Source organism: Neurospora crassa, linkage group IV (genome assembly GCF_000182925.2).
Source record: "Neurospora crassa OR74A linkage group IV, whole genome shotgun sequence".
Classification (NCBI taxonomy): Eukaryota; Fungi; Ascomycota; class Sordariomycetes; order Sordariales; family Sordariaceae; genus Neurospora; species Neurospora crassa.
In genome coordinates, this window is record NC_026504.1 from 1,482,742 (window position 1) to 1,493,130 (window position 10,389).

A 10,389-nucleotide genomic window follows, 5' to 3' on the forward strand; every position below is an offset into this window, starting at 1 on the left:
TAACCTATATTAAATTATTTATATAGATACTTCGGGTTTTCGAATATATTAATTTAGTACGAGTAAAGTACTTGTTTAGAAATATTCGTCCTCTAATCGGCGAATATAGCCGTATATTCAATTATATAAAATATAACTTTATTAAGGATTTGCACTATTAGGTAATTATTGTAAATAGCTTCCTAAAGTCCGATTTAAACCGAATTTAAAGTGGTATCGAACTTAGAAATTAAATTTAAATTAATATAATTATACTTATTCTATATAATATTAATATTAATTATAGTAATTTAATTTACAAATAAAGGTAATTTAATTTTAAGCGACTTAATAATATACGTAACGTTCGTAATTATTGTAATATTAATAGGAATAGGGTTGTTATAGGAATAATTTGGAGACGAATTTAAATTAGGACCGGTAGGCGTTTTTTAGGGAGGGGGTTTAATAATAGTAGAGATTATATAAGTTACTTAAAATTTTCTTATAATTACTATTATTACCCGAAGTAGTTTCGTAGTAGCGGGTACTGTTATTAGAAGTATTATTATTAGAAATAGCTTTATAATAGAGGGGATTGTAGGGGTTACCCGAAATGGAGTATCGGGCGTCTAAATAAACGAATTGGTAGGCAATAGGAATAGGAATAAATAATCTCGGTAGGATAACTATTTTACCTTTTATATTAATATAGGCCAGCGAATAGAGGACGTTCGTATTTCTTTATTTTTACTATTTTTAATTATATTAATTATTATATCTATAAATAGATTCCCTATATTATCCCCCTCCTCTTTATTCTCTTCCTTATCCTCCTCTTTATTCTCCTCTTTATTTTCCTCTTTATCCTCCTTATTATTATCCTCTATAGATTCTTATTTATCCTCTTTATTATTATCTTCTACGGACTTTTATTCTTACTTATCCTCCTACCTTTGTCCGTTATTTAAACTAGTTTTAGAATAGGTATTAGAAATTTTAATTATTTTAAGGGGAAGGCGCTTAGGTTTAAATAAAATAATTTTCGAATTGTATTTCGAAGTTAGTATTAGGGTTTTTAATATAATTTTATAAGAATTAAATAATTTAGGCGTAATAATACTCTTCTTAGAAAGTAGCTTCTTTGGGATAGGAGCGGCTTTAGAGGTTAATTTTGAAACTAATTTTAAAACTAATTTAAAAGTTAACTTAGAGGCTAATTTGGAAGTTAATTTAAAGGTAGGAATAATAAAGGTAACCTTCTTTATAATCTTAAGAATAACCTTCTTTGGAGTAGGAGTAGGTTTAATAGGGGGGGTAATAGCTTTACTTTTACCCTTCGAATTAGCGGTAGGAGGCTTTACTTCCTCTAGTTTGGATTTAAGGTCCGTTACTTTACGGCTCTTTTTATATTACTGTAGAGGGTTCTTCCTTATAAGAGAGGATAGTAGAGGTTATAGGTTATTAATAGTTTTATAGTCCTAATTAATATCCGCCGCTTAACTAGTACGGCGCTTCCTACCGAATGCTATAACAGCGGCGGCGGCGGCGGCGGCCCAGGGGTTAGTCTTCTTAATAGTAGTACGAAGTATAGTGAATTACAGTAGGTAATTACGGGCGTACGGGTGTGAATAGCTTCGTTGTTAATAAAATTAATTGATTTTGACTATCTACTAGGCTCGCTAGCAACTCGAAAGCTAGCCAGATGATGGGGGTGCAAAGAGGGTCTAGCGTTTGGCGGTGGATACGAGGGTCTGGCGTTTGGCGGTGGGAAAAGATATAGAGAGCCCCGATTCATACCTATTTACCCCTGCCAACTCAGCCCTGGCTGCGAGACACTGACTGCCTTCATCAATCCTAGTCACCTCGTGACCGCCATCGGTTTTGGACGCCTGGTTGCACCGCCTTGCTCAGTCCGTTAAGTCGAACATACATACCCGTTGGGGGGAGGCGTGAGGTCCTGTCGTTTTCCCAACTCTGCTCCACGTCTTCCACCATACCTGTAGCCTGGCAGCGCTTATGAGTCGGAGGCTTGAGAATACGCAGCTATAGAGTCGCAGAGTTCATAAACGGGGCAACGTAGAGTCAACAAGTCAATGGAAATGCACGCTAAGTCACACAGGAGTGAATTTGTAACAGAAACAGAGAACCAAGGCGATGTTTGAGTACAAGGAAATGCTAAAATGGAATGGAAGACCTACCAAGTCATACCAGGTCACGCGTCTTCTCCACAGTGGGAAATTCGCATTGGTTTGGGAGACAAGATTTGAGTGGACGTCTTTTGTCCCGTCAGTCAGGTCTTCTTCCAAAGCGGACAGCCAAGAACTCTGCCCGTCTTTGCAATATCCTCCTCCGTGAGTAGAAGCTCAATCCCCTGGCTAGCTCCACTGGATGAGGGAGAATGTCAATGCCTCGCTGTCTACCTACGTAGCGTGTCAAAGAAGCTCTCGGGAGGATTTCGGTCGGTCGGTCGCCTTTGCAAAGTCGAGCTCACCGTCGGCGGTCTTTCTGGCCGAAAAAGAGGGAAAAGCATGGCAATGATTGCTAGTGTCCCAGAAGCCTTGTACAAGGACACCCACGCACTGCCGCCGCCACCGTACCACAGGCATATTCCCTCGACGAGTAGCGTGTCGTTCAGTCATGGAACCGACAAAAATCAGGAGAGAGGAGGAAGGGTACCTGCAGACTGAAGCCCCTCTCGTTTTCCTAGGCAGGGACAAACAAAAGAAAAGCGTGAGTGGACACAGGTGGTCTCCCCGAGGTTGGCGGGCGGAATGTAAGAAGGGTTAAGGCGTGTGATGTCCGCATCACCATCAGCAAACCTGAACAGGGCTGCACTGAAATTTAATTTTTTTTCCTCCTCTTTTTTTTTTTTTTTTTTTTTTTTTTTTTTTTTTTTTTTTTTTTTTTTTTTGGGGGGGGGGGGGGGGGGGGTTCAGACCTGACATATTGTCTAACAGAGCGCTTTCTACGATTATTGACTTCACTTGATGTATCTCAACGGGAATACCTGGGGTATCGAGTTATCCTTGTGACCATCATGGAAGCCATTCCCGCATAGTAATGGGTTAGTCTCTTTCGCCGATGGAAAATCAAAGTTCTCATGGCAGCTGAACGCATGGCTGGATTGCTGAGACATGTGATTGGCCACTGGTCGTTGGCGTTTCTCAAGCATCATCTCATGCGAATGAGAGTTTCAAAGGGTTATCGGAATCGCCCGGGGCTAGGAACACACCAAAATGCAAACCAAGCAAGTGTGTTCGTTCGATACAGCCATCCCATCGGTGACAGGTCAGGCCAAGCGACGTGGTTCGTGGATTTTACTGGTGAAAAGTAGGTAAGGAAACCCGGAAGGCGTCACCGACTACTCGAAGTCTTGGGTGACACCTACCCAAGGTACCTTACGTCTTTGGGGTCCGAGAAGAAAGGGAATCCGAAACCCGACCAACTTGAGACACAGCGAGTCACCCAGATGATAGATGAGCCAGATTAACCTTAGGAGGAGAGTCTTGACGCCAAGAATTTAGGTATTCGTGATCACTAGTCGGGTTGCGGGCGCTTCGTAACACCCAACAAATGGAGAACGACGAAACCCGTCTCCATCCCCTGGCAAGGCTGCCCATTTTACCGACACTGCATGGTTTTTGAACAGCTAGAGGTATATCTACCTTGCACTAAGCCAAGTGAACAGCGACACATTCCTCAACCGAACTTGAGTTCCAAGACGCCATCGACTGACTGCCTCTACACCATCATCATAGCACCTCTCTCAGCACTCAGCTTCTATCCTAACCAGGTGCATTTGCCAGCCAACTATCAGACAAGCTGCTTGAGGCGCAGATGGACCCGGTCTCTATCGCCTCCGCTGCATTCGCCCTCGCCGGGGGCATCATCAAATGCTCGGTCTCGATAGCCCAATTCGTTCGCCAGGCCAAGCACGCACGGAAAGATCTCGACAGGGTCACCACCGAGCTTGCAGTTCTGTCCGGCTTACTCACTCCGCTTACTGTGGCTCTAAATCTGATAGGAAACCAGGCCAGCGGGCTTCTCCCCCGTGAGCAACTCGCGCAGATCGGAGGTCCTATCAAGGAATGCGACTTGTTAGTAACCCGCATCAACGAATACATAAGTCTTTTCAAGAACGATGCCATATGGACAAGGGCAAAATGGGCCATGTGCGGCAAGGAGCATGTTGAGGATTGGTGCGAAAGTTTGGAAGTACACAAGCAATCTCTCAACTTGAGCCTTCTCATACTCTCTCTGTAAGTCAATATCCCCTTGGAATTAAGCTACCATGCTTCCTATGAGATTCGACACCCAACTGACCCTCAAATTTCTGGACGTAGCTCCGATACTCAGGAAATTAGAAGAGACACTACCGAGATCAGAGGAACAATACAACGGATGCACAAAACTGTTCGCGAAATCCGAGATCGAGTCGTCGTCCCACGACGAAGTAGGTCAGCGCCTCTAGCACGTCCTCCAAGAGATGTCCAGCAATGGGTGGACAACATCTCCACCTTATGGCTTAGGTCACCTTCAGGGTATGGTTCTGAATACCGTTCCACAATACCGACCCGAATCCCGTCCTCAACGGCTAGTCGCTACTTCAGTCTCGCGGGGAGCGAGAATGAATCGTCTGCATTGCGACGCCAACAACCTGCTAGGCCAGGTGAGCTCGAGAATTTCGAAGTCTTTCAGGCGCCGTCTCAGCCGCCTTATCTGCCATCTTCCGAGCTACCGAGTATCAACTGGACGGAGATATATAACTCGCCTACTAGCAGCCAAAATGAAGCCCGGCTTCGGTCTGAAGTCAGCCAGGCGCCATCTCAGCCGCCTTTCGAGCTACCAAGTTTCAACTGGAGGGAGACATATAACTTGCCTGCTAGCAACCAAAACGAGGCCCGGCTTCGGAAGTCAGGGATAAGTGGTACATATGTCCAGTGCTACGGTACTTTGGCCTCATCTTCGGCGCCAAGAACTACCATAGCGCAGGCTTTGCCTACTTCTCCAGTATCAGACAACCTTTCCGTCTGTGAACCTTCCGCCTCTCCTTGAATCCCTAGCATTTGTCTGAGCTTCCAATACGCACCCCCAATCCCGCCACCCTCACCTTTCCCATCATCAACTGATATCTCTACCTCCATTTGTTCTTTGTTTCGGCATATTGCCTGTCTTGCCTGGGCTGGTGAAATGGGCACACTTGTTGATGCCATAATCTCCTATATCATCTCTGTCACTCTACGTCCCCTTTCTGTACGCTGTCGGATTGTATTTGGACTGCCCTTTTCATCGAAAGTTGCGTCCAAAGGGGTCTCTATACGGCTGTTTTCATACAGAAATTGTATAAAAGTGCTGTCCTTTGGTCGGTTGCTGTGCGGAAATGCAATATGCGACTGCCGCATCCGGGACAGGGTCATATGTAATAAAATAATGTACATTTTCAGTATGAGATACCCACCAGTACCAGATGTCCTCGATGCCTAGCCAGACACCTCCAGGTAGGTATAATAACGGTGCTGAGAGGGAAGAAACACCTCGGCGGAGCTCATAGTTGATTGGATTGTTCGATGCCGAGGACTGGAGGGACATGCCCCGTCAGTGTTATACAACATGGTATATCTACCTCTAGGTCGCGGTGGGTTTATCTTTCATCGCTGCTTCCGAATCTGAGGGATACTAACACAACACGGACCTGGAATGTCACAATTACCTCCTGCTTGAAATACTCCAAGAAAGCTCTTCTTTTTTTTTTTTTTTTTTTTTTTTTTTTTTTTTTTTTTGGAATGGGCCTGGGCACTATGATTGATGAACATTCTTCCTTGGGAGCCATAACTGCATACAGAAGTGGAAGCCGAATCTATGAAATGAGAATCAGCAAAGGTCCTAGGTATCCATCGCAGCATGGAAGCAGTGGCGGGTATCACTACCTCCAAGGTACCTAGGACCGGGATCGACCCGAGTCTCGGAGCGCAGATCAACAAGACTCGGTCTCAAACTGACCATTGTGTCACATAGACCCAGACACATCATCACACCTGTACGGACGGACACAACGCTTTTTTCCATACGTTACAAACAAGACCGTTTCTTCTTCTTCTGCGTACATATTACTCCCCAGTTCCCGAATTCCAGCCCGTCTACACTCCTCAAATCCTGTACCTACACTACCGACATGTACTTCCCTACCCCAACCCACACAATTCATACCTCTACCAAGCGGTCGTTACGGTGTTCCAAGCGCCAGGTTTATGCCAGGGCTTATGACCCTTGCAGAGGGATCCTTGACACACCTCAAGACTACCGCCATCTCCCTCTACTGTTTCTAGACTACCATTTGACGCATCAGGATTAGTCTCATAAACCCATTTATCCCCCAAAAAGGGGAAAGGAAGTCAGCAGACACTAGAAGAAGACGAACCGGAGTGACAGGTTCAGGTGTCCGTTCAGGCGGCGCAGGCACAAAACTACCCGGCGGCGGTGGTGCTGAGGGTCTCTGAATCCTTGCTCTTTGTTCCTCCCGCTCTGGATCTAAACCCGGCTCTGGCTCTGAATGCTCTGAAGGGGGATACCAAAGTGGAGTATCTGGTGCCCCTGGGGCTGGAGGAGGAGTACTAGAAGGTATGAACAAAGGCGGCGGGGTACTAGGTTGACCAGAACCACGCAGGAGAATAGGCGTTTGTATCACAGCAGGAGAAGGAGAAGGAAGAGGAGGAGAACTCCAGATTGTTATCTCTACAGGGGAACCGCCTCTAGCTAGAGGAGGAGTACTGCGAGGAGGAGTACTGCGAGGACTAGAACTAACTGGTCGCGCAGCATGAAGATTTAGAGGAGTCTTCTTCTTTGTAGTAAACACATGCAGTGGAGAAAAGTTAGCGGGTTCCAGTGAACCATTTGACGACGTCGGAGAAGGAGGAGAAGGAGTTCGAGGTATAGGGGTGCTTAGTCGTTGAAGACGTCTCATACGTTCTGTTGCACTTGCTCTTTCCTCTTCTGTCTCTTCTTCATGCTCTTCTTCATCTGCTTCTTCTCTCGTGTCTGGGGGGCACAGCTCACGAAACCGGCTTATCAAATCTACAAGCTGCTCGCAGTTTCGTCCTTCCGCGAGACGCTCAACTGTATATTCCCCGCCGCTGCCTTCAGGACTATCGATGTAGCACTTTGGATACCTGATGATACGCATGAGCTGTTTTTGGTCTTCTTCCTTCCGGCTCCAGAAGACTTCAATGAGGAGGATGGCTACTTCTGTTGATTTTTGTAGTAGTTGTTGGGTTTAGCCATTATTTATCACTTGATTTTACGCATCCACTGGACATCACTTGATCTCTCCACAGAAAGTCCAGAAACTAGGTAGGGGATTTACCTACTTTCAAGCCTTTCGTCCACCAAAAAATGCAGCAAATTCTTCCTGTTGTTATCTCCATCCTGCCATTGTACGAGCTGTAGTTGCTTAAGTCCTGTAGCGTTAGCTGCATTCTTCAACAGCTGCCGGACTTCCCAGGTATATTGTGCGGAGCGGAGGCGGTCGCGCAGAGCTCGGAGGGCGGATATTTGCTCGGGTGTGTAGTTGGGGGTGGCCATCGTGGAGGCCAGTTTCAGCTACACCAGGACTGTTCATGTTGCAACGCAATTGCGCCGTGGGGAGGGATGTCCGAATGTTATAAATGGATAGCGCGCGGGAGGGGGTGGGGGGGGGGGGGCTAAATACGTATGCGTCAATGCCACTGGGATGTTGGCAAACGGCGAGTGACAGATGGTTTGTGACTCATGAAGGCAAACTGGAAATGCCACAAACTGTTTACCTACCTACTGATGCGCGTGATCAAAGAGAGGAACGGGAAACTTTTGCACCAGGTAAGACAATCAGAAAACGAGACAGTGTCAGACTCTGCCATGGGCATTGTATTGAAGCCGACTAAGCTCAGGGGTCAATCTACCTCAACATTACTTCCTACATACAGTTAGAACACAGAAATGGTATAAGCGAGGGTATGAAAACAGAAAACATCCACAACCACCACCAGAAAACGAACCGTCGGTTCTTCCCAACCTGCCCTTCCTCGTCGTATTTCTCCTTCTCTCCAAAACCTCGTCATTAACCCAAAAATTAACAAGAAAAAAGTCATCTGACGCCCACCAACAACTCCGTCATCACCAGTCATTAATCATCGATATCATGTCTTCCTCCATCATTCCTCATCTTTACTCTCTCTTTTCCCATCTCCAGCTCCATTTTCTCCTTCATAACCAACCCTCCCATCAAGCAGTTAACTCCAGCACCCCCCACCTCCACCCATTCAACCCCCTAAAATCATCCTCGCCCAACTCCCGTCCCCTTTCCACCTTGGCCGTCAACCTCTTCAGGCGTCTGCTCACCGTCCTTGCCGCTCTCAGTGACACCTCGTTCGTAAAGACGTACAACACGGCAAAGACGAGGAAACTCAAACTGGCCAGTCCGGGACGCCGAGCTTGCGAAAGGATCCGGTTGATCAACGACTTGGATTTGCGGAAGGCGTATTCGGTTCGGTTGTGGGAGCGCTCGCCGCGATGCTCGCGGGCGTGTGCGCCTCTGTCGACGGAGGAGGGGCGGAAGAAGGACTTTACCAAGGGGATGAAGATTGCGCTGTTTGACTGGTCGTTAGTCTTTGGTCGGGAAAATGAAGGCGGAAATCGAGCGAAGCGAGGAAAAGAAAAAAAGGCCGAGCGCAGCGGGTCACCACGACCGGAAGAATGAAAGGAAAAGGAAGAAAAACTCACAAAGCTCCACTCCACAAATACCTCCTCCACCTCGCCTTCTCCCCCCTCCTCACGATCTCCGCCACTCTTCCGCGCAAATCAATTAACTCATCGATCGCTGTGCTGGCCTGATGTCTCAGCTTCTCCTCAACCTGTGCCGCCTCCTTGCCGCTGTTGCCCGCCGCAATCTTGTAACTGATTTGTCGCCGCTTGCGCTGCAACGCCATGTACTCCCTTAGAGAACACTCGGTTGCTTGCCGGTAGTCACCCAGCTCCATTTGCGGCGGGTATCGCTCGGTGTCGCCGTACAGTAGACCCTCTTCGAGTTCGGAGAGCTTTGCGGCGTTTTTGCTGGGCTTGGTGAGGCCGAGAGAGGGATGGATGTGGCCATGGCTGTGGCTGTGACTGAGAGCAGGAGGAGTGGGGTGAGCGGCGGGGCCGGGCATCATTTCAATGATGGAGCCGTGGCGGCCCGGGCCGATGGAGGGACGGGTCGTCGGGTTGGTTGCCCCTGGGTTGGGGTTGGGGTGGACCTTGCCATTCGGTTTGCTGGTGGGAACTCCATAATCGCTATTTCCAGTGCTGCTGCTGTTGCGGGGAGGGGGTGGCCGGATCGGTTTGGTGTATCCTGGGCTAGGAGGACGTTCGGAGCCGTATCGGGTGTAATCAGAGCTGGGCCGAGGTCGCCCATCACGATCAAACCGGTCGCGGTCATCTTTCTTGGAAGGGAGCGAGGCCGCAGGGCCGGGCATGGATTCGACTACGTCGGGACGGCGGTTGCTGCCACCGCCAATGGCGTTCAGAGAACCGTTATGGTCGCCGTTCATGCCGCCGTTGATGGGAGCAGGGCCGGGAGGTGGACGACGGACGAAAGAAGGCGAGCGTGGGTCGAGAGGGTCCAGGGGAGGAGTCTGAGTCTTGAGACGGCCACCGGTGGGAAAGCCGCCGGGCCCATTGGAGGCTGCTGGTGGGTAGTTGCCATGGGAAGGGTTCCGTGAGCCGGGAGGGGAGTGACCGGGGGCATAGGATGGCTTGGATGTGGGAGACACTGGAGCTGGCGGAATGGCGCCTGGTGCTGGGGACGAGGCTCTGCGTTGTGGTTGGGGTTCACGATCACGATCACGGTCGCCGGGGCGGTAGGCTGGGTCGGATGGCCGTCTCGTGGGATCCGAGGTGCCATTGGGAGCGGGGCGGTATGGTAGATCCTTAAGGCTGGATGGAGGAAGCTTGAGAGTGGTTTCAGAGCCATTGGGCTTCTGAATGGTTACTGTATCGTTGTCTGGTCGGTATGGCAAACTGGCATCAGACTGACGCGGGTTATACAGTTGGTCGCGATCACCGGGCCGCCTGGTTGGCGGAGACATGGTCCGGTTCGCTGGGGGCGGTGGGGGTGGCATATTTGGGTCGGTTAGGTATGTCGTCAACTGAGACTCAAGCGAACTGTTGCTTGTTCGTTTTCAAAATGGAATTGTGAGCTAGTGAGTGGATGAGATGGAAGAAGAAAACAAGCGGTGTCCAGATGAAAATCGCGAGATATTTTATTTGATGTTGAGAAGCTGAACAGGAAGCGCCCAAGAGGATGGACCTTGGGACGGGGGCAACCTAACAGGACATGGATGAACCTCAAGGGACATCCCATGCCCAAGGTCTCTATGGATGGTGACCCAGACTTTG

At 48.5% G+C, this 10,389-nt stretch overlaps 3 protein-coding genes across 3 annotated transcripts; 1 reads left to right on the top strand and 2 right to left on the bottom strand.

The window, feature by feature from the left end:
- The first annotated feature begins 3,393 nt into the window (after positions 1-3,393).
- NCU06513 (hypothetical protein) lies at positions 3,394-5,458 on the top strand. Its single transcript, XM_956631.2, has 2 exons — positions 3,394-4,241; positions 4,326-5,458. Exons 1-2 carry the CDS (start codon positions 3,820-3,822, stop codon positions 5,035-5,037), a joined length of 1,134 nt encoding a protein of 377 aa, XP_961724.1. The 5' UTR covers positions 3,394-3,819; the 3' UTR covers positions 5,038-5,458.
- An 846-nt stretch (positions 5,459-6,304) lies between these two features.
- On the bottom strand, positions 6,305-7,560 carry NCU06514 (hypothetical protein; the record flags this gene model as incomplete). The annotated part of the gene is made up of 2 exons (XM_956632.1): positions 6,305-7,224; positions 7,347-7,560. The coding sequence occupies 2 exons, from the start codon at positions 7,558-7,560 to the stop codon at positions 6,305-6,307; spliced, it is 1,134 nt and encodes a 377-aa protein (XP_961725.1).
- Positions 7,561-7,830: 270 nt separating this feature from the next.
- NCU06515 (hypothetical protein) lies at positions 7,831-10,316 on the bottom strand. Its single transcript, XM_956679.3, has 2 exons — positions 8,737-10,316; positions 7,831-8,602 (listed from the first exon to the last, which is right to left on the bottom strand). The coding sequence occupies exons 1-2, from the start codon at positions 10,110-10,112 to the stop codon at positions 8,239-8,241; spliced, it is 1,740 nt and encodes a 579-aa protein (XP_961772.1). The 5' UTR covers positions 10,113-10,316; the 3' UTR covers positions 7,831-8,238.
- Positions 10,317-10,389: the final 73 nt, after the last annotated feature.

Excerpts from the sequence above, each read along its gene's own strand:
- NCU06513 (XM_956631.2), top strand. The coding sequence starts at position 3,820 with ATGGACCCGGTCTCTATCGCCTCCGCTGCATTCGCCCTCGCCGGGGGC. Across the intron at positions 4,242-4,325 it reads AGCCTTCTCATACTCTCTCT|CTCCGATACTCAGGAAATTA; the intron begins GTAAGTCAATAT and ends TTCTGGACGTAG.
- NCU06515 (XM_956679.3), bottom strand. The coding sequence starts at position 10,112 with ATGCCACCCCCACCGCCCCCAGCGAACCGGACCATGTCTCCGCCAACC. Across the intron at positions 8,603-8,736 it reads TATTTGTGGAGTGGAGCTTT|CGCAATCTTCATCCCCTTGG; the intron begins GTGAGTTTTTCT and ends CCAGTCAAACAG.